This window comes from Amblyomma americanum, chromosome 2, assembly GCF_052857255.1.
Source record: "Amblyomma americanum isolate KBUSLIRL-KWMA chromosome 2, ASM5285725v1, whole genome shotgun sequence".
NCBI lineage: Eukaryota > Metazoa > Arthropoda > Arachnida > Ixodida > Ixodidae > Amblyomma > Amblyomma americanum.
In genome coordinates, this window is record NC_135498.1 from 112,220,110 (window position 1) to 112,243,719 (window position 23,610).

General features: G+C 43.7%; 1 protein-coding gene across 6 annotated transcripts in view; it reads right to left on the bottom strand.

The window, feature by feature from the left end:
• Nucleotides 1-23,610, bottom strand: part of LOC144121758 (cationic amino acid transporter 2-like) — a 91,582-nt gene that overhangs the window by 38,905 nt on the left and 29,067 nt on the right. For 4 of the 6 annotated variants that reach the window (XM_077655131.1, XM_077655128.1, XM_077655127.1 and 1 more), the window contains exons 2-7: nt 14,128-14,289; nt 9,842-9,961; nt 6,232-6,360; nt 4,569-4,724; nt 3,210-3,349; nt 931-1,045 (exon numbers count right to left, since the gene is read on the bottom strand). In XM_077655131.1, the coding sequence (XP_077511257.1) occupies nt 931-1,045; nt 3,210-3,349; nt 4,569-4,724; nt 6,232-6,360; nt 9,842-9,961; nt 14,128-14,289 (822 nt within the window). Of the gene's footprint in view, nt 1-930; nt 1,046-3,209; nt 3,350-4,568; nt 4,725-6,231; nt 6,361-9,841; nt 9,962-14,127; nt 14,290-22,166; nt 22,294-23,610 lie in introns of those variants that run through there. The other 2 variants (XM_077655132.1, XM_077655130.1) reach the window with 1 other exon arrangement.

Sequence of the window (23,610 nt, forward strand, 5' to 3'; positions counted from 1 at the left end):
CTAAAACTAGGCACTCATTAGTGTTCAAGTGGGTAGGCAAGCACTGTGTGGCAGTAAAAGGACAAGGATAGGAGGATATGTACTGTAACTGCAACTTTTTCATGAGAGATCTCCGCAGATGGATTTATCGTGCAACCAATTAATGCACCAAGATTTTGCTGACACCAGTCAGTCGCATTCCTTTAAAACCTGGCATCTCGTTTTATTGCAAGCATAATGGTCTTACGGGTAGAAAGTCTTTGCTGCTAAATTGACTGGATTTAGTAAAGCTTTACTTTTCAAAACCTGCTGAGCACTACCACTGAGAACTCCACGCTCTAAAGAAAGTGGGAGCTTGCATCCAACTTGGAACAGGAGCTACTTCGATCAAAATATTTCTTACTGACGCCTGCATATAGGGAGTATAAAAAAACCAATACAGAAAAAAGAAAGAAAAGCTGCTTTCTTACAGTGCAGTGCAACCAACCATAACAGAAGCAAGACAAGCAAATTTAAGGAATGTGATCGTAATACAACCCACATGTCTCTCGCCACATTTCACAGATAATGTCTTCAAAGATCATTATAGGTCTGCATTCCTCTAAATGAGAACAGTACATGCATCGCTATTTTTAAGGCCCCACGAATGACCTACTATCTCTAAACCTAGGCTAGCCAGGCCCACACTACCTAAACCATCGCTGAGGTGGAAGCTGTTTTCTGAATTAGAAAAATGGATTTTTGAGCATAAAGACAATGCCCAAGAAGCTCTTAAGTACATATGACCACTGAAAATCCGTTTGTACAGTGCTCACTCCCATGTGCAAGCGCAGACCACCTTTAGAAGGTAATTCGAACAAATCGACTGTTAATCGGGCGCACATTTCAAACCGATTCTGCATGTCCTGGTCGGGTCAAAAGAAAGAGTTGCAGAGCGTTCTCATCACGCACCCATAGTGGCGATGACATCGAAACCAACAAAGCCGTAGAAACAGGACGCAGCACCGTTCAGCACACCGCCAATGCCATATGGGAAGAAGCCCCCAGCGCCACTTCCACTGGGGACCTGCAGATAGGAACACAGGTTGTTTAGGTCACCAAGGCATCCTAGAACAACATGCTACCACGGCACACCTTACATGTTTTTTTTTGTTACACTGAGCACAAGAACAAGAAATCAGCTTTCTGAAGCAAGACACATCAGTGACAGCTGGCTGTCAGCTTACAGTGACACATCTTAATTTTTTTCAGCTGTGCACAGCTCGCACTTGTGCATATGGCAAGCCCCTTTGGATGGTAACAAAAATGTATGCTAATGAGTTAGTTCAGTTGTCTTGCCACCCAGGCAGCTTGCATCGACTTCCTATGTGCCTCTGGTTCTTATCCACACCTTTACCTCGCGAGATCCTACCTTGCACAAATTCTGCTAAAAAGATAGTAAGCATGCATGTAACACCGGTACTGACACAAGACTTTTTTAAAAACTGCAGTACATTTTGTCGTAGGAAACAGGAGTGCGAATGAAATGGCCATGAGCACATTAGACATTCACCAGCCACTATAGCAATGCCATTAGCTCTCCCATTTGCTTGCTGGCATTATCTCAGGCTCATGGTTGAGTCCATGCACACTGGATCTGAAATAAAGAGGTCAATGACTTTATACTAAAGTCACTGACCTAAAGGCATTTGCGACTGTGGCCGCAGCTAATTACTCGTGGTGCGTACAACACGACTGGCGATCATGACATTAGTGACCTGTGGGCCACGCGTTGCCGCTCACTGCTCCTTGTGCATTCAGAAATTAGGATGGGCGAGTAAAAGAAACAAGAATTATACTGCCTAGCCCGCACCGCTTAAAGCACCACGGGCTTCCTTGAGAATACAGTGGGACCAGCCATGGCAGAGTCAGTGATGTGTGTACCGCCACTCATGACTTGTGACCACGCATGACTCGCGGCCACGGCATACACTATGCACGGCCAGCGCTTAGTGCTCAATGGTGTGGTCATCTGGCTCGAGAATTCATACCATCCATAGAGGCGCGGGACAGTGTTCAGGACAGGACATCGAAAATTTTGTGCATCCTACACAATACACCCTGGCCAGGGAATTTCGTGAATTGGTATCATCCCGAAATTCGAGATTTTACTGTACTTTCAGCATTAAGAGAGAGGCCTCTATTTTGCAGCGAACATGATCAAGCTGAGGAGATAAAAAAAATTGGAAGACGCTTAAGCTTCGTGTTTAAGAGTGGAACGCGACAGCGTGTTGCAGCACTGCCAGGGAGTCCATGGAACACCATCGCCCGTTCGGCGCGACGCCTTGCCCGTTAGACAAATCGCTCTGCTACGTACAGTGAAACGGACGCGCGGAGCGGCAAACCACGTAGAAGCACTGCCAGTCGCCTTGCCGAAACCCGCGGGACTCAAGTTGCAGTCGTAGTTCATCGGCACATCGTTCTCGACAAACCCGATGCCACGAACGCCAGCATAGCTTCCGCGCTAAACGAACGGGCAGCAAGTCGCAAGCTTCGTGGTGAACGCGCTTTGGATGTGCGCTGCGTTGTTGGCCGCTCACCGTGTGATTCCTGTGTGCCTGCACGGCCCCACTGCGCCCGAAAGAGACAAACGGGAGGCGCTGCTGTCGCGCGCTATCTGTTGGGGCAGTGGCGTACATTGCGAGGAGGAGGAGAGATTTTTCGCTCACGAGAAGGAGGAGGGATTCTTCGCTCACGGCCGACGACACCGGCTTTTCTGCAACACGAGCTCCTTAATGCTGCCGCGTTAAAACCTCTGGAAGTTAGCTTTCTTTCAACACATCGTTCCTTCCCATCTGTTCGTTCTGCTTTTATACTAGGTTAAAATACCATTTTTTTCCTCTGCTTGTTTCCAGCCAGAGCAATGACTGAAAAATGAACAAGTCATTTCCCATAATTGAAACACTAGACGTACTCTTTGGAAAGTTTTTGGGCAAAGAAAAAAAGTAAAGCTCAGACCATTTTTAACGTAACCACTTATGATGCGGGAACGCATTATATGCGGCTTTTTGTGACAACCGCTTCGCTTCCCATAAAGTTCAATGTATTGGCGTACCGCTTAATCTGAAATCCATCGATTGAGTTCTATCCAAGCACAAGAGTACTCCCTGTGCCCGCTTCGCGGCATACGACTGGCACTTCATCATGTACAAGCACGCCACCAATGCTGTGGGAGACCAAGCAACACTCACATCCTTGGGCTTGAGCCTCCAGTTGCCAACATCAGCCTTGAAGGACCCAGCTATGACCACGTAGAGGACAACCACCAGGTTGAGGCCCGTGAAGACATTGTTGAAACGCGTTGATTCCTTCACCCCAATGGCCAACATCACTGCACACAGGCACATTCCACAGCACACGCTCTAGTGGCTGCGGTACAGGTGATCAATTTAATATGCATGCCTTACTATATTTACACCCCATTGGCTCAATCTTCAGAAGAGATTTAAAAGTGGTGGGGGTTTAATGTAGTTAAACTGAGTAGCCTTAAGGCTATGGCTCAATAGCTTTAGTGGGTTAAACTCATATATATGCAGAATTGATCATTCTTTACTTAACATTCATAGATCATGGCGAGTCCTCATACCACTACCAGCGCAGTGGCGCAGTGGCTAAGCGATGCATCACTGCACTGGCAGGTGGCTGTTCCTGTCACAGCCACCCGTAGGGATTGTTGCGACCCACGCTGCTCTTCCCGAGCAACCTCTCAAGCACAAGACAAGATGACAAGATTCACGTTTGGGGTTGGTATGTCTGGAGAAGTGCTTTTGTACTAAGAGGCTTGGAAGAAATGAAAACTGCAAGAAAAGTGGACACGCCATGTTGCAGGATAACAGGAAGCATTTGGAAGCAATGGTTTTCGTTCACAAAGGAAATCCGTGGCTGCTGTCAATGCCTTACGGAGTGCAATGATTTGCTACTCTAGCTCATGGAGTTTCCAGATTCTTCCGGCTTCAATTTGAAGTCCGCATGTGCCCTAAGAACTTAGCAGGAGCCTTCAACAATAAGAAGAAAAGGATCACCGGACAAGACTGCCTTGTTCTTTATAAGCATTCCTTTTGTCTACAAGAGCTCAGCCTAAACATAGCATAAACATGGCAAGGGTGCCAGGCCGAAGTGTCCTATTTTCATAATGAGCAGAGATAAGCCCATGTGCCATGTTCTTCCCTGCAAGCATGCCAGTTAGGTCTGCCTCCCATGCCATTAGAGCATCGTTAATAAAGACAGCAATCTAATGCTGATGTGGCCTGCAGTGTGGAGCAGCACTTGAGCACACGCTGAAAACAACATGGGGCGTTATGCTCGTGGTACTCAAAATGACAACAAGAGATCCTGGTAGCATCAGTGTCACTGCAGTTCCATGACAAGTTTTGTTCATACAACTGCCCAGCAAGAGTGTTTCAAGGTCACGAGGGTATTCGGAGTGCCGAAGCACTGCAACTAAAGCTCAATGAGAAGCGCGATTCTGGGAAGTGTTTGGCTACACGCTACATGACTTTCAGTATACAGCATCAAGGTACAGCTGTGGTAGCAGCATTGTGTGCACTGACCAGCCAGGAAGAGGGTGATGCCCAGGGCAAACAGGTCCGGGTAAGAGGACAGCCACGTGACATTAATGGGCATCCACTGACGCATGTGCGCCTCTATCGTGTGGTTCAGCAGGCTGTCTAGGTAGCCACTGTAGCCCCTTGCCACAGAGGCCGTCCCTGCAACATGAAACAACATGTAGCGGAAAACAACAGGCAGAATGCCTGATGCTCTCTGGGTTTGTTAGCCTAAATATGTTGCGCAGCACTCTTCTCTTAAAATGCACTCAGCATGTATTCTCACACACCCAAATGTGCTTGTGCATGCAACTGAGGCCAACACTATGCACCTTCATCAGTGGAACATCTGAGGCAGTAATAGCAGAAGCAGCACCGGCTAGTGTAAAGGAGGTGTACAGTGGACTCTCTACAGAACCTCAAGGGACCACGAATACATGTTCCATTGATCAGGAGTTCCATTAACAGAGGAAGTAAGCAGAACAGCTCACTATGAGCACAAACTATTGCAAATGAGTAAGCAATGGACGTGAATGTTTCTTACAAATGACTTTCAATATAAAAAAGAAAAATTTTCAATTGCATGATCATTCTTTCCCTCTGGAAGAAACAGTGGAAATGACCACTTATTCACCAGTGAGAAAAGATGTTACATTTTACTGCCATTTTTTCTGAGTGCTGTCACCCATACTTGAGAGGTGTGCAGACAGTTCTGAACCTTGCTCTTGCTGATAGAAGCTCTTCAATACCTTTGCGCGAATGCAGAAATTTTCAAACATCAATTGAATATGAATAGAACAAAAGATGTCTTCAAATATCGAATACCTGTTCATTCTCAATCTCAAGATCATTTGCAACCTCAAGGATACAGAGAGGGGCTTTGAACAAACATCGGTGAAATCTGAGATTGGCGGTTTTAGTGCTAGTGCGCAAAAAAAACAAAAACAAACGTGCACAGAAATGTACACTACCTGAATAGACAGCATAGCAGTAAGCGATCCGCAATGTGATCGTGCAAAATAAGTAAAAAAAAATGAAATCTGTAAATCCACCTTTCTCACAAGATGTGGTCCTTTCTGGGCAGTGCGCAAAAATTCGTCGACTACCCACAAAACTGGTAAAAACTAACACACTTGAGTGATACAGGTGCAATCCGCCTCCATGAGACACTAACTGCGCATGTGAAGTGGAAGCATGCACCTTCCGCCTCTTGTCACTTACACCTGCCTTGAGTATGAACCATGCATGCACACTAGAACCTGGCAGTTTGTTTTCAACCACAGGATTTCGGAAGAAGGCAGAGTAGGATAGAGGAACATGCGCGAAGTGGCTGCATGAACAAGGCGGACTGGCACGTGACTGGCAACTGAAAATAACACGGTAGGTGTTAACACCTCATTAATTAAGACTTCATGGGGCAGGAAGAGATGATAAAACTGTCTGATTGGTTGAGTTAACAAACGCCCCTTGCCTAACATGACCAACTTTCTACTGTGCTGCTTGATTCTGCAACTCAGAAACTCGTGATCAATGGTAAAGTGAAGCCAGATATGAAGCAGTAAGACAAGAAATAACTGCCTCACACATCACCTTCGGTAATCTCACTATTGGGTACTCTCAAACGCAAATAAAGACATTACTATTAGTAAGTGAAAGACAGCCAACTTACCGATTATGTACTCGAGGATGAGATTCCAACCAATGACGAATGCCATGAACTCCCCGACCGTGACATAACTGTACACGTATGCAGATCCCGCACGTGGAACGCGGGCACCAAATTCTGCGTAACACAGGCCTGAGACGGAAAAGAGAAAGAGGTGTCATTCACAAATTTATGCTTACAGCCACAGTTACCTTGATGGCAAGCATCTCAACAATGCTTACATCTACACTTGACTTCGCATGAACCCCATTATACAAAGAAAACAACATGCAATGTGCAAATTAACAGCAAATCGTACTCTTGATAAAATTTGTGCCAACATTCACATTTAAAAATGGCCAAGCAAAAATCACCAAGAACATGCAAGAAATAAAACTGCTCATAGGCGGGAAGCATGCAAAACAGGTACCTATGTCATCACTGTACTTTGCCAAAAGGGTTTTGTTACATGCTGCCTTCCTGCTAGCTATGATTTAGGCATCTTTGTATAATGTACCAATAACCACGGGTAAGGTCCACTAGTGAGTCTATTGCATTTTTTTCATGTTTCTTATTCCTGCAATATAATAGCAGCTATTCTAGCCAAGCAATGATGCAGCAGAGTGACTAGACAGTAAATTTTCAGTTTGTCTACGGAGACCGTTTCAATCAAACTTCAACATGCTAACAGAATGCTGGTGACAGACTGTACCGACACCTGTCCAGCCTAAACCACTTCAGAATGTAACAGAGGAATTCTTTAAAGCACAGAAATGAAATCAGACGAACAAATGATAAAAAATACACTTTGGTCCTTAGCTCACAAGCGACCTTGTGAATGAGCCCTTCGCAAAGCAAGACTGACAAAGCTAGAGGATGATAATTGTTAAGGGTGTGCAGACAGTACTTCAAAACCGAATCGAATATGAATGATGCAGCTATGCTATCTAGATCCGTATTCCAAGTTTGTTTCATAATAAAAAGCGTCATAATCTGCCGCAGCACCTGCACCTGACTGGTCGAAATGCCGGAAGCGGATGTGATGGTTCGGATGCAGAGAAAAGGGTTGAAGGAATCGGACGGTGACTTCAGACACACAGCGTACGCCCTTCTAGCAGTAGATGCTCAAGGACAACGAACAGGGTGGCACGCTCTGAAGCGGAGCCTCTCGCTTTGAAGTGAAGTCGCCGGTGTTACTACGTTTTTCAGCACATGAACTAGCTATAATCAAGGTACGGGACTTCCGCTTCATCTTATCTTGCCTGAAACAAATTGGATGCACGATCAAATTCGCCTTTTTTTTTTTATTTCGCTGGACATTTCAGTAGCTTCTAGACCTTACGAGCACCAGTTTGTTGTAGAAATTGTTCTCTTCATTCAAACCGGATGGCGCCACTATCACAGAGTTATCTCGTCTGCGTATGATTTAATAGAAAGCATAATGACCCGTAAAAAACTTGCGTTTACTACGTGCAAATGTGCATTTCCTATTCTAGAACTCTCTATTAGCTGTTGAAGTGCCCTGCATCATGATCATGTGCAATGTCTGCCAGAGTGAAACCGCTCATGTGCACGGACGGTCAGTAGCCAGCGACACGCTGCTACACCGACGCATTTGACATGCCAGAGGTAGTTTTTCGGCGCCCCTTACGGTTCACGATAGCCGCGGTGATGTGGCTCTGTATTGAACTCGCGAGTTAGCTTGCAAGTTAGTTTTCAGGCGCCAGTGTGGGCATGCCTGCGCTTCGTACCATGGCAAACTAATGTGAAAACTTTGTCTGCGAAGTCTCCTAATGCATCTATGAAGAGAAACACAGAAAGAAAATTTTTTTAGCTCATCCCTTTTATCTACTTGCAGCAGAAAAATTAAAAACCTAATAGTGGCATCTTGTGGTTCTTGCAGTGCCTGCATAAAATCAATGAAAAACGTAAATTACCGTCTGCACAACCGTCTGATAACAGCGCAAACTTATGTTCAGCGATGTTGCAGACGGCAATTCGTCACAGCGTCTTGGTTCAGCACGGCACGGAGCACGCATTGTGCAGCGAGTGAGTGCATGCTACAAATTTTCCTCTCTGTTCCCTTTCGTCCTCAAAATAAATGTAAAACGCTGAGCTCAGCGAACAAGTTAGCTCAACTGTAGCGGCCGCCTTCTATCACTGAAAAGCCATGCGTACTGTGTACAATATTTTATTTTTTAAGTACACCTCTGGCCTTTACGGTGCAGAAAAAAGTACCTGAACTATTGCTTCTTTTTGTCGACGCCCATTGGGCAAATAAAGCAGCTTTCATAGTACCCTTTACAGTGCAATCCGATGGGCAACTAAACTTGTGGCTGAATGTTTCTTCTCTAGCATTGGTCCCGTTCCATTTGTCGGCAAAGAGCAAAAGCACCGCTGGATGTTTCTCTGCGGTAGTTGCGGTGACATCTTGCCACCGCTCACAGTCGCAACCGAACCGAACATCCGCTTCCGGCGTTTTGACCAATCAGGTGCGGCCGCTGTGGCAGGTTATGACGCTTTTTATTATGACACAAACTTGGAATACAACCCCCAATCTAACACAAATAGATGTAACTAGAAACCAAACTGAATGCAAATCAAACGGTGTGGAACAAGTCGAATGTGAATCGAATATGTATTTTTACAAATATTCATACAGATACTCAATACTCAAACAAATTGGTAACGTTGTGCGAAACAGTGAAGAGCTAGTGACTGGACTGTAGTAAGGGGCTGCAACTATGGAGTTATACCTTTAGTTGTCAAAAGACAACAGTATCTCCACTACGGGGTAGGCAACATGAAGTCAGCATACTAACTTTATAACCGTTATGTTATACGCAGGAGAAAATAACCTTTTGCTACTGCTGACAACAGCGAATGATCTAGAGATGCATTTCAGCAGATGAGAGGGACAACAGCTACGTGTGAGCCATGACCATTGTGTTCGGGTTTGCTAAGCCCCCCTGAGCCCTGCAACGTAACCCAATCTTAGAGGCCATGTAGGAGCATCATGAATGCCACCAAGTGAATGCACTACATCTGGGCAATGAACTCTCTATCTGCACAGACCGGTTGCGGCAACATGCTGTGTGGCATCACAGTGGCACTGTTCCTGACACAGCCGTCGAAGAAAACCATGTTGCGCCTTATTCAAACTTCATGCAAGTTATCTGTGAAATATTCGAAAACTTGAGAACATATACGATTAATTTCGAATAGCTTTGAACATGTGCTATTTTAGTTGTTTGACAAACCGAATAAGAAGATAACCAGCTTGCTATAAGAAAATTCCAAATATCTGTTCAAAGAAAACCTAATACCCCATCACCACATGCGTGGCACCTGTTACGCATCCTATATCTCTTGCTACATCACTCAAGATTTACAGAATGAGTCCTTCACATACTGTGTACATATTTGCATGCCCTTATTTCATCCACAAAAATTGGGATCCCCCAATGAATGTGCAAGGCGTCCCATAACAAACAGTGCCCACTTCGTCATTGATGTTATTCACTACCAAGAATTCTCCTTTTTTCTTTTTTCAGTGCGTGTCAACCATTGCAAGTTTGTGACCTGCGCAGCAAACCGAAGTCCGATGGCCGGTGGCGTCCTCTGCAGCACCTACCTGAGAAGACGGAGGCGATGGCGGCGATGAGGAATGAGAGGACGACTGCGGGCCCAGCTTTTGTGCTTGCCACCTGTCCGGCTAAAACGTATATGCCCAGACCCAGGGTGCCTCCAACCCCTGCATGGGCAATTCGTTTTATCAGTGTGATGGCTTGAGTATCAAAAACCAAGCAAGAAAGATGCAAGAAAAAGATAAACTCTGCGCAATTAAATTAATTCGGAGTGAAGCATACAATCTGAACACTATGAAATCCACAACCATGAACAGTGTAAAGAATGTGCACTGTCCTCTAATGTGGATGCAATAAAATGAGCCGCAACACGAAGAATTCATAGAAACATCTCAAGCCAGGCATGCAAAATGAATGGAGAAAATCATTCCTAAAATGAACACCGTGTTTTTACAGCAGCTCTGCTAGGCTCGCAAGTAGGAATGCTTTAATGTGCCAAAATTTTACTGATTTCTTTACACGACTTCATTTCACAGGAACCAGTCAAAAGAAGTAAGCCTACTTATAACAAACAAAGCCACTGTAACTGTCACAATTTACACTCACTATGGCACCGAATCTCAGATAAAATAAATGTCTGCGGACATAAAATACGGTTACAGCGAAAACGCAGGCGCCAAGAACTCGTGCTCCAGGGCACGTTGCGCAGTCCTCATCACGGTCCTGCATAAACGTCGATACTGGTTCACTTTTTGCACGAAGCCCATAAAAAGGGCACTAGCTACGCAAAGGAAAGACAAAAAAAATTGACTCAATTTGTGTAGTTAGGCCAAATGCAAATTAGAAGCAGTAGCACTTCGGATTTCACTTGGGTTCTGGAGTTCGCATCCACTGTTCACGGATGGAAGTTATTCGAATAGCAATACATGCGGAATCGGTCATTCTCTACTTTACATTCGTAGACCCCTGGGAGTCCTCATACCACTCCTGGCACAGTGGTGCAGTGGTCAAGCAATGCACCACTGCCCTGCGATGGCAGGTGCTGCCATTTGTGAGGCTTGTGAGAACCAGGTTGCACTTCCCGAGGAACCTTTCGTGACAAATCATTAAATTGAACACCCACTTGCCAAGGTCTGTAGTTTGCAAGATGGGCAGATGGGCAGCCTGCCACAAAGCAGGCTTCAGAAAAACTAATGAACGAACAGACAGACAGACAAACAAATACACAATGGCTAAATGGGAATGTGCGCTATTAGTGCTAATGCACTAAAGAAGCCCACCGCTGGTGCACAAGGTCAACTCCGCTTCCACGCACTCAACTGCAAGGCTAGAATGCTTCGGGAAATGACCTCGCTACAGAGGGGGAGCAGCAGTCTCATGAGTTGTCAATGGTACCCCCTTCAGACGCGAGACCTCACGTGTCTTTTTATGGTGGGTGTTAAAAGGAGACCTTATCGTGCTTGAACATAACTAGGGGAAGAGACGCGATCTCAGCTGGTGCTGGACAGTGGTCGCTAGTTGCACCAGCTATTGCCTGCACCGCATGCACTAATCACAGATTCCTGGAAGCCAGATTAAACGTTACAACCTACTTTGTCAGATCAGAGCCTACTTCAGGAGATCTGCGTGCTGGTGTGGCTCCCAGCCAAGAGCAGATAAGCGGTTGTGCCTCGCGGGCATCAGCGCTACACACGAGCTTCCCAAAAAGGGCTTTCTCTTGCACTGCGTCCATGTCGAGCTCGCCAAATGCCTCTGTGCTTTGTTTGGCCCAAAAATTTACTGCACATAAGACTATACGTTGGACGGCGTGGTACATTTCCTGTGTACAAACACTTGTGGCGGTCGCCACCACTGCATCCACGTGTGGCATCAGCGTCATCACCAGCTAGCACTCAGCAAAGGGGAAGTTTTTATAAAACCTATGCACTACAGATGCAGAAACGACCACATTTGTGGGTGAAAATTTTGCATCTGGCTGATATATGCTGCATAATTAAAAGCGGCCTTTCACCGTATGATGCACCAGGCCTTAACGCATGGTGCTGATCACCCCGCTGATCGCGACACAAGTAAATGTGCGAACCAGCATGAGAACTTGACCAGCCCAATGATGACTTACAGATACTGCGTGGACAGTGCACCATGAAAGTCTGCCTTGAGGTTGTGATCTAATATTGTGACCAGTCCACTTATTGCAAACATCCAGATGTAACGAACGAATGGCGTGCGACGGCCATGTTTGTTATAAGTTTGATTTTGATTTGATTTGATTTGTGAGGGTTTAACGTCCCAAAGCGACTCAGCCTATGAGGGAACGCCGTAGTGGAGGGCTTTGGAAACTTCAGCCACCTGGGGTTCTTTAGCGTGCACTGACAACGCACAGTACATCGGCCTCTAAAATTTCGCCTCGATCGAAATTCGACCACCACGGCCGGGATCGAACCCGCGTCTATAAGTGGACCTGACTGTATATCCCCTTCATGTGCAACATACACATTTGTGTACGCAAATGGCACACTATCAAATCTCGCCCATACAAGGCTCAATTTTGGCAAATGTGAATGTAGAAAATAAGCTGACATCTGAACAATCATGCGTAGAAACATATCGAGTCAGGCAAGCGAAATCAACTCATGAATCCAATTTGTTTAATGGATTTCTCTGTGCTTTATGGTAGCTCTGGTATGGCTCTAGTGAGTGTCAATTTTCGTTTGCATTTTTTTTGCAAGCATAAGCAAAATATGGTGATTTGTTTACAAAACTACTTTTTGTGACAAAAATGAATCAAAAGTGCTATCACTGAAATCTTGAACATAGTGAGGAGTCAATATACATATATGAAGAACCCACAAAATTAGCACAATTCTTCAGCGGAGAAAGTTGAATTTCACTTGTTTCACTTTTTCAGTGTTTGCACTTTTTAAGTGCAATCTTAATCCACACCTGAAAGAAATATACTATTTGAGACCTTGAAAATAGTTTTGAGTTACAACCTCAATATAAGAGGACCCAGCAGGAAATGCATAGTTAACCATCGGAGAAAGTGTGAATTTTTTGTCAGTGTTAACAAAAATCTACAAGTTTAAAAATTCTCCCCCCTCCTTCACTGTTGCATTACGTTTGTGCACCCCAACAAATACAACGCTCTATAACTGCAGATAGACTGTAAAGCAGTTAGTGTCTACAAAGAAAAGCTTTTTAAGACCACCAACAGCATTTGGAAAAAGGATGACAATGAAGCAGAATTGACCAATGCACAAAAAGCCAGAAATCTTACTGTGAGGTGTGCCTCTAACTATTTTTCTTTTGAACACACATTCCAGGCCTACAACAGTGAGACAATCATTAACATCTGCTTGAAAATGCTGCCTGCACAGGAATGGGAGTAGAGAACTTAGTCTAGCTGTCTCAATTGAAGAATAACAAGTGCCGGTGGAAAAAAAATATGACCATGTGGCAGGCACTTTAGCACAGCAAGCCCACAAAATGATCAAGCCAAAACATAGGATGTTGGAACGACAAAGTCGAAACCTATTCGAAAGCAGTGCAGTTACCGTTATCACTTCTTTGTCAAAGAAGGTAGCAAAAACTCTTCACCTTATTTATTTCATCAACCACAAGAATTACAGAAAACAGACATGTGAATGTGCTGAAGTGGATGTTACAACCCTTCCTCAAATAAGTGCGTTGTGATGGGGCTTATGACACATATATGACAAATGACAGGTTTAAACTTCACAGTCTGTCAATTGTGCTAAAAAAATTAAGGCTTACAAAAATTATGGTTTCTATATAAGATAAACTTCTTCCAGGAACTTAAAGACCAATTTCAGGGACTTATTCTGAGACTAAATTAAAAGCCTGACCAAAGTAAGAGCTATGCAATACTAGTTGGCAATTCAACTAATGCAGCACACGACTACTTGTCTACGTAGCAAGGCATGTGGATAAAAGGTTTTGCCAAAGGTCAGTAGCTATTTTATGCAGTGTGAGCAAAGAATGTCAATAGGAATGATGAGATGGAATTAAATCTAGTAGGAACATGAGCAAGGAAACCAATTAGGCACATTTTTCATGCCTAAAAAAAAAAAAACACAAACACACCAAAGGCACCCAAGAGCCTGCACGTCAGGATTGTGATACCATTCCAAAACAGGCAATGGTGTGGTGCCTCAGGAAGTCACACAAGCAGCGACTGTTTAGGGAACTACTTCAGTAACGGAACGGCCAGTGAGACTAACCTATAATTTTTGCCAAACCTGGGAATTTTATGTAAGAGCAAGCTTTCATAAACTGTCCCCTCGCTAACCCTTGGCCTCAGTGCACTACTCACCGAGCAGGGTCAAGTCAAATGTGGAGAGGCATCGGTTGAGCTGCGAAGCCTCGGCGACGTCGGCCCCGACCCGCTTGCGCCGTACAAGGGCGCCCACGAACGCCCGCACCCTGTCGCCCATGCCCCAACACGACCGGCCACCAACGCCACCTCCACTCGATACTGCAACGAGAACACCACAGGCCAGCACACTCAATACACAGATTCACTACATACTTATTTCTTTCATCTGTATGCAATGAATTTCAACACCGGCTTCAAAACAACGTCGATACTCTCTTTTATGAAAGGGAGTCCCTCACTAGCAAAAAAGAGCTGCAAAAGCAGAAAATCACTGCTAGCGGTCTCCACACACAGAGTGAGAACAAGGTGCATGCTTTTGTAAAAGCGTCATTGAGACAGATGACAAGATAAATACAAGAGGATAATGAATAATCATTTGTCCTTGAGCAGCGCTGCCCACAGTATACCAGCAGACTTTGCACCGCACCTTTCAGCAAGCAAGCAAAAGCAGAGAGCAGGGGGAGGAGCGTTTCAGAGACAATGAAGTGCAATTTTCCACAAGTGGTGTGTCAGGGCTGTTTTTACAATGCTGAAGTAGGCCAGTAAAAATAATTGACAAACCAGGAAAGGAGACACTTTTTTAAAAACTTCCTTTCCCTAAGAAAGACAATGGGAACAATACATACAAGAATTTTAGCAAGTGCGGAACTATACTGCTTTGTTCTCGTGCGTGTTTTAAATGTGTGCAGAACAATGCCCAACTCGGGAGTATACACATGCTCGATGAAAGAAAAGCAAATGTTTTCAAGCGAATTTTAACCACTAAGTGCCTTTGCTGAATATTCTTTTATTTATCCTTTTTCTTCACAATTCATTACTGCCTTAAAACAGTCTTGCTCAGAAACACAAAGTGCATGTATTAACCAGACAATGACTGTGTTCTAAAAAAAGAATTCACCCTTCCCTCTAATGCAGCCATGCAACACCAAAGGAAATCAACTGTGTTCACATTATGATCTGCCTAGAATGTGCCCCATTAATTCCAAGATTTACCACAAGAGCTAGGCTTGTGGAATGTATCTTCTTAAGTAGTAACAACTCATTCAAGGAGTTCTGATGGTAGTTGGCTTTTACTGCCTGCACCCAGCGACCAAATATTTTGAGAGATTTTGAAAACAGTGGAAATGAAGTTCCACAAACACTCAGATGGCCCACACTTGGCTGTCTTCAGTCCAAGTAAAAAACAATAGATTTCAATGTACTTTTTGCTGTTAGTGAACAGGACATGAACAAGGATGTTCACTAAGAAGTATAGATTTCTTTGCTACCAGTTCATGATAGCACAACGCCAGACTACTTCATACAGTATCTCCTGTCCCCTGTGCTCCGGTTGGTATGCACCAAATGAATAATCAAAATATGAGGCATGAGCTCTGAAGCATTTGGGAGCATTTATTTATTTTTGCAAAGCCTTCCTGCATTCTGCACACTTAATTTCGTGTATTTAATTCCTTTGTTTTTGTTGTATTTTCATTTTCTCAAACAAACCAACTAACCTGCGGCCACCCCTGTCTTACCAGAGTGGCCATTCACAACCTGTAACACGTGAACCAAGGCTCTCAATAGCACCCATGCCCATCGTTATTGTTGTTACAGTCATTGGCATCACCATGAATATTGCACTCCCATCAATGTAAGCATACTTAATCGAACTGCCCACATCTGTTTGTAGTTTCCAAGGAGGCCACGCTGACAATAGCATTCTGTGTCCTTTCAAATGACCTCTGCTAACCTCAATGATAACACCATCAAGTAGGCCAAGTAGTCTTCAATAGCCTAACAATTTGTGGAGAGATAGCAAATGCCCTGAACAATCAGAACAATGTGCTAACCACAGTGCGAAATAATCCACCAATTCTGCATGCAACACATTGCTGCAGACGCCGACCACGTGAAATCGTGGAAAATGAAAAAAAAAAAGCAGAGGCAGTAAAGGCACACACGAGCTAAGCATAAGCTTAGACTGTATTTCGTAATACAGAGGAGTATTGGAACAATTGTGCTGGTTGACAAAAATAGAAAAAACTAAGCAAGCAAATAACAAAAACATTCTGAACGCCACTCAAGCATGTGTGTGCTATCAGATAAGTGACTTTATAGGTCAAATAACAGTGAGGAAACTCCGGAAACCTCCCTGCAGTTTAGCAGCCGCTTTTCATGGACCACATTTGTTTGCTTTTAAGCCCCGAGGTGTAGATTTTTCAAATGCTTCCACAACAAAAGAATATGTTCAGAAGTTATTAGCTGCAGCTCTACCAGGCAGCTTCACTAAATACACTTCATCCTTACTTTTTACCAAAGCATTGAGCCAAGCAATAATTTGATTAATCGAGGCAATACTCAAATTCTGAATATGAGATAAGAGAGTAACATATCTCATGTCATGCAATGTAAGACACCCCATTAGATGTTGCATCAACAGTAGACTAGCCACATAAGAGGGATACATTTGGTGCCTGCCAAGCAAGCAGCCTGCCCAATTTTTATAGTATCATTCAGAAAAATAAAGCTATGGAGTCAATCAAGGTATATGCTGTAAATGAATAATAAGATTTACAGTCCCGCCTGTGTTGAGATCAGTCTCCGCTACTGTAGGAATGCATTTATGCTCATCTCACATCAGAGTGTCACTGCGAACTAAAGCAGCCAAGGAATCTGCATAAGTGATCTTATCCGTGCATGTAACCATAGTAAGCACAATATGGCACGATGATGAAAAGAGCTTCTTGCATAGAAGTTTCCAATCTATGAGCACTTTTATTTTTTCCAGCCTGTAAATGGGACTACTTACATCGAAAGACTACACCGCAGAACTCTTCAGGCTATTGCAGTTTAATTGACATTCAAAGGCAGTTTCACTTTATTTCGGCTGAGAATCAGCCCTACTTTTCAGTCAACTTCTTTAACAGAAACAAACGAGGGGAGGGTACCATATGAAAGGGTAGAGCAGTGGTTGACCAGAAAACATCCACTGCAAGTCCAGTGACAATGGGAATGTCCGGTATCTACCTGCAACAACCAGCTGACAAGTGCTGTAAATGCGGTGCTAGCAAAACAAGATGACATGGAAAACCGGTCCCGTAGAAATAACTTGCTCTTTTTTGGTGCTTCAGATACGGACAAAGAATCATGGAATGATTCGGAGGCTAAGGTCATATCAATCTGCGACGAAAAACTGGGTGTTAAAATTGATCCCGCTGCAATTGAGAGGGCGCATAGAATAGGCAGGTATGATGAAAACAAAAAGAGACCAATCATTGTTAAATTTAACTTATTTAAGGACAAACAGCGGGTTCTTTCTGTTGCATCTAAGTTTAAGGATACCGGTTACTCAGTGAGTGAAGACTACTCGCCCAGTGTGCGTCAGTTAAGGAGCAGGTTAAGTGCGTATGCCCGAGGTCTAAACGTTAAGTATGCGTTAAAGTACGATAAACTAATAATCAATGGGAAAGCATACATTTTTGACAGCGCTACTGATTCTGTTCGTGAATTCGTGCAATAGCAGTCATGTACCCCTCCCCGTCATAATAGGCACTCTATGAGCCAGCTATCTTTTCTTATCGTGAATTGTCGGAGTGTTAGGAACAAGACTGCTGATTTTGCCAGTTTAGTAGGGGTAACACAGGCTCATGTTGTTATTGGAACTGAGTCTTGGCTTGACCACAATATAACAAGCTCTGAAGTTTTTCCCTCGTGTTATGTAGCATATCGAAAGGATCGAGACGCGCATGGCGGTGGAGTGTTTATTCTTGTACGCGACGACATCCAAAGTGTACCAATCAGCGATGTTCATGATGGTGCAGAATCTGTATGGTGCAAAATAATTTTGTCAAATGGGGAGAGCCTTGCCGTGGGATCATTCTACAGGCCACCTAGTTCAAACAACCCGGAAATATTTCACAGGGTATCGAGATCGCTGTCAAGCTTATCATCAGATATGATTATTCTGGGAGGCGATTTTAACATGCCTGATGTCGTATGGAACAACCGGCTTCCTGTCGAACAAAGTAGATCAGCACTACACTCAGCCTTTTATGAAATGATCCGCAACGATGGGCTCTTTCAATTTGTGGATTTTCCGACTCGCTTATGCACAACTGGTGCAAATGTCTTAGATTTGCTTTTTAGCAATCAAAATGGTACAGTTGAATCTGTTACAGTGGCACCGGGAATAAGTGACCATGAAGCTGTTGCCGCCACTGTTTTTTGCAAGAAACCCGAATTTCAAAAAGGGCGTTCAAGAAAAATATTTCTGTACGAGAGAGGGAACTACGATGCTGTAAAGAATGCTTTAGTAAATTACTTTCCTTTGTTTCTCAGTTATAGTGTAACGTGTGACATGGATGGCTTGTGGATCGCATTTAAGGACAAGCTTCTCTACTTGATTACATCGTACGTTCCTTCTAAGACTGTATCAGGGAAACTACGCGCTGACAAACCTTGGATTTCAAGGGAATTACGTAGATCCATTAGAAGAAAGGCCACACTGTATAAGAAATATCGTAAAACTAAGAGCCCCTCCTTATTCACAAAACTGAAGTTATTGACGTGTTCGCTTAAGACAGAACTGAAAAGTGCTAAGCGTCTTTACCTCTCGTCTTTATCGGAAAAGATAAGGGTTAATCCAAAACAAGTGTGGAAGCATATCAAAAATACTAAAAAAGATAACATTGGAATTCCGTCTTTGGTGCACAATAACAGCGTTGTGGCAGACGACTTGAGTAAAGCTGAAATTTTTAATGCGTATTTTCACTCAGTATTTGTCAGTGATCAAGCAGATCTCAATTTAGTCACGCAAAATTTCACAAACTTGCCGGAAATGGAAGATGTAATGATAACTGAGACGGGTGTGATGACGCTGCTGTCTAATCTAAATTCCTATTCTGCCCACGGCCCAGACGGTATATCTAATCATATTTTGAAGCTATGTCAATAGAAATAGCTCCATTTTTGGTCGCAATATTCAATAAATCCCTGGATTATAAAAAACTCCCAAACGACTGGAAGCTTGCAAATGTAACGCCAATACATAAAGATGGTGATCGCGCAAATATATGCAATTACAGACCGGTGTCCCTCACCTCTGTTTCTTGTAAAACACTGGAGCATATAATATATTCTGGTCTTATGAAGCACCTTAATGGTCATGATTTCTTCACTACCGCTCAACATGGTTTCCGTTCGGGCCTATCGTGTACTACTCAGCTCACCGAGTTCATCCATGATGTTGCGGAAGGTATAGATAGGGGTGTTCAAATAGACGCAGTTTTTCTTGATTTCCGCAAGGCTTTTGACGTGGTTTCGCATTCTCTACTCTTAACAAAGTTATCGTATTTAGGTATACCTTCTAGACTTCTTGGATGGATTCAAGATTATTTGTATGCACGGCGACAACGGGTACTTATTAACGGTGTCACTTCGCAGTCTGTTCAGGTTTTATCGGGTGTGCCGCAAGGCTCAGTACTTGGGCCTTTGTTGTTTCTTGTTTTTGTAAATGATTTGCCGAGTGAACTGTGCTCCCGTGTTAGGCTGTACGCTGATGACTGTGTTCTTTACCGTTCTGTCACGTGCGCAAATGATACCATTCTGTTGCAGTCTGACCTTGACAAGGTATGTGCGTGGTGTGACAAATGGAAGATGACTCTCAACACCAGTAAATGTTACCTCATGCAGTTCACAAACAAAAAAAAGAAGATATGGGGCAACTATAATCTAAATCAATCTGTTCTACAGACAAAGGACAGAGTAAAGTATCTCGGTATCACATTTACAGCGAAGTTGGATTGGACCGCACACGTCGACGCGATAACTGCCAGGGCTTCCTGCGTTCTCAACCTTTTTAAAAGAAACTTTAAACATACGACTCCACGCCTAAAAGAAACATTGTACTTTACGAATGTCAGGCCAATTCTCGAATATGGATGCGTATGTTGGGACCCGTTCACAAATATTTTAAAGGACAAGCTAGAACGAGTTCAGAAGCGGGCAGCAAGGTTCGTAACTGGGAATTACAACTTTAAGGTTAGAGGTTCTGAACTTCGGGAAGCTCTTGGTTGGAAGTTATTATCCCACCGAAGAAAAGTTTTTAGAATAAAGTTTTTGTATGACATTTACAATAATAAAACAGGAATTAATAAAAGCCTCTATTTAAGGCAACCTCACTACGTTTCGAGTAGAAGGGACAATACCATGAAAATTAGAGGGTATAACTGCCGGATCAATACATTTAAATATTCATTTTTTCCCAACACAATAAGTGACTGAAATCTGCTGCCTAATGAAGTGTTTGAGAGCGAGAATTTCCAGGCAGCAATTGACCTTGCAATATTCTGATTATGCTGCTGTCAGTGTTGGTTCTGTGTCTCGGGTGCAATCAGAATGCTTTTATCTTTTTGGAAGTTCTTATCATTTTTCTGTAACTTTTATTTGTTTTGTTCTCTTGTGCTGTATTGAATTTTACTGTTAATGTACTTACCCCCCCCTACAATAATGCCTCTCAAGGCGCTGTAGGTACCTTGAATAAATGAAATGAAACAACTAGCAGAAGATAGTTTTGTTCCAGCAGTTCGGGCGTTTTGTCAACTATTGCTTCACACCGACCCCCCAGCTGCCTTTAACAAACATTTCGTGCGGGACGACTCCTTGCAGTCATGACAAATAATGTGATAAATCTAGCAAATATCTCACAACAGCTGCCTGGAAGAATGGTGTGCAGATAACTGGCCTCAGCCTGGACATTGTAACTGTGTTCAAGCATTGCACACTGATTACTTTTGCCACTTGGTTTAGCCCACCCTGAAGACAGACGTCCACTTGTGCAGGAGAAAAATGATACAAATGATTGTTGCTGCTACACACATAACATTAGAAAGAGACTCACTGTACACTACACAGAGTGTAGTGAACATCTACACCAAAAAGATCTGTAGCATCTTGCTACAGATATATCTTGTGCGAACTGGTAACATCTATACATCAAGCCACAAAGAAGAGAGACTGCATCTGAAGCCTAAGCAAGACTAGAGTGATATGGCCATTAGCTGCAGAAAATTCACGCGTAATTAACATATGCACCAATTTACTCCCACATGCACACAGTTTGTACATGCTTTAATAAATTAGACCTAATTAAATTTGTTCACTCATTAATTCCTGGAACAGTGACTTTTTACGCAGAGTACCCAAGGCATTTCATAGGTTTCATATCCAAAGCACAGGCTGATTCATATTCTTTGCAGTGAAAGCGCAAAGAATGATTCTGACCAGGCCCCAAAAGTGTACAGTCAGTCTGTTGAACTCTACACAAATCACAGAAACAATCAAGACACGTTAACCAGCAAAATCGGCGCTCATGACACCAAACAGGTAGAAACGAAAACCAACCGTGTCTCGATTTTTTTTTTATAAGCCTGAGGCCATAACGCTATAACAAGTGAATGTCCGAAATGAACGCGCGTTCATTCATTCAAATGGTGCGGCAATCAACAAGTGTGTGAGCGCTGAGAACAAAACAAACGTAGGCATGGTACCCCCTGAAAAGGGCACTCGCTCGCGCAGAAAAAAAAAAATGAAGAAAAGCGCGATACTGTCAGCTGTCCAGAGAACATTACAATGTTTCCTTTTTTTTTTTTCTGCGCTTGGCATGAGCGATCGACAGTCATCGCTTGAGCAAAAACGGAGAAGTAGGCACCATAACGACGATGCTAAACGACCCGAGGAGAGCCTGGTACGAGGCCAATACGGCAGTTATCGCGACAGGTGCCGAACCGAGGTCGAATCACGTGAAAAGCGAGACCGCCCGCGGAATACCTGAGCTGACCTGCGCGACACTGCTGGCATGCGACTGCTGGCGTAATAATCGCTGGGAAACTAAGTTCGCTGAGATGTCACCTACGAGCGAGTATCCACAAGGAAAGCGTACCTGCCACTAGCCACGGAGCTGTTCGAAACAGCTTGAAACGCAACCAATTACTCACCAAAGTGTGACAAGCGGTGGTAACCAAACGTCAGCCGCGGCTTCGCTAGCAGATGCCTCCAATACCTCCCCCTGAGGTCCCATATAACGGCAAAGGCCGCTAGATACCACCGCGCAGCGGCGCAACAAAGAGGGCCCTAATAATTCAAAGAAAGCCCGACAGGTGTCACTAGCTTAAATTGCAGCGATCAGCTGCAGGTTGCGGTTTTGGTTTCCCCGCTCAAGTGATAACGCGACTGACGATTCAGCGATATGTGAGCGCCCATCTCCTAAGTCGTTATCCTGCCTCGATCACAGCGTGGAATGATAAACACAACAACATGCAAGCAGCGCTTTAGTGAAGTAAATATTCCGTCCGTATATTCGGGAAGCAGACACGGAAAAATACCGGTAAATGTCCAGAAAATCAAAAAACATACCAGCGAGAATACGTACAGAACATATTTGCTCGCAGGACGATAGCGTTATCTATGAACTGTGCTCTCTGAGATATAAGTGAAAGTGAAGCTTAAGGAGGATAGTATCTGATCTCCAAACTAGCTGCAGCAGATTGTGCCTTGGGGTCATGGGAAATAACGAGCACCTGTTGGAAAATGAAAACAAGAACACGATGCGCATGCATGCACAAAATGCGCGTGGCTGCTCCCGTGGGTTGATAGAAGAGAGACCCAGTTTACTGCTTCCATTAAAAGCTCAGCAGTGTTCTGAAATGGGATTGTTGTTTAAAGGATGGCCGTATATATATTTATGAAGGGAGCCAACAGTCACCGAAACCAAGGTGCATAGGGGAACGTTAATTTTTGTTTTTTAATGTGTTATAGTTATCAGTAGGATAATAATTCTTAGATTAATAAATCGCTTAAAGAAAATTACTTATAAAGCAGCAGAAAAAACAACCATGCCGCCGGTGGGATCCGAACCCACGACCTCCGAATATCGCGTCCGGTGCTCTTACCAACTGAGCTACGGCGACGGCTGTCCAATCTGCTGCTCTCGTGGGTATTTATGTTTACTAGGTGTGAGCGAGCCTTGAGAGTGTTCACCAGCGCCACCCTCGACCATAGCGGCGGACGTAGCACGTCCTGTAATACCGCGAGCGTGACGTAGAACGTCATCTAACGGCGAGGGCGGAAACTGTGCGAGAGCCCTATTATGCTACCTTTGGCATTAAGACTGCCAGAACCGAGACCCTCGTTAAGCTATCAGCAGACAAGTTAAAGGAAATGAGGGGCCCCGTTTGACAAATTTATGAAGGGAGCCAACAGTCACCGAAACCAAGGTGCATAGGGGAACGTTAATTTTTTTTTTAATGTGTTATAGTTATCAGTAGGATAATAATTCTTAGATTAATATATATATATATATATATATATATATATATATATATATATATATATATATATATATATATATATATATATATATATATATATATATATATATAT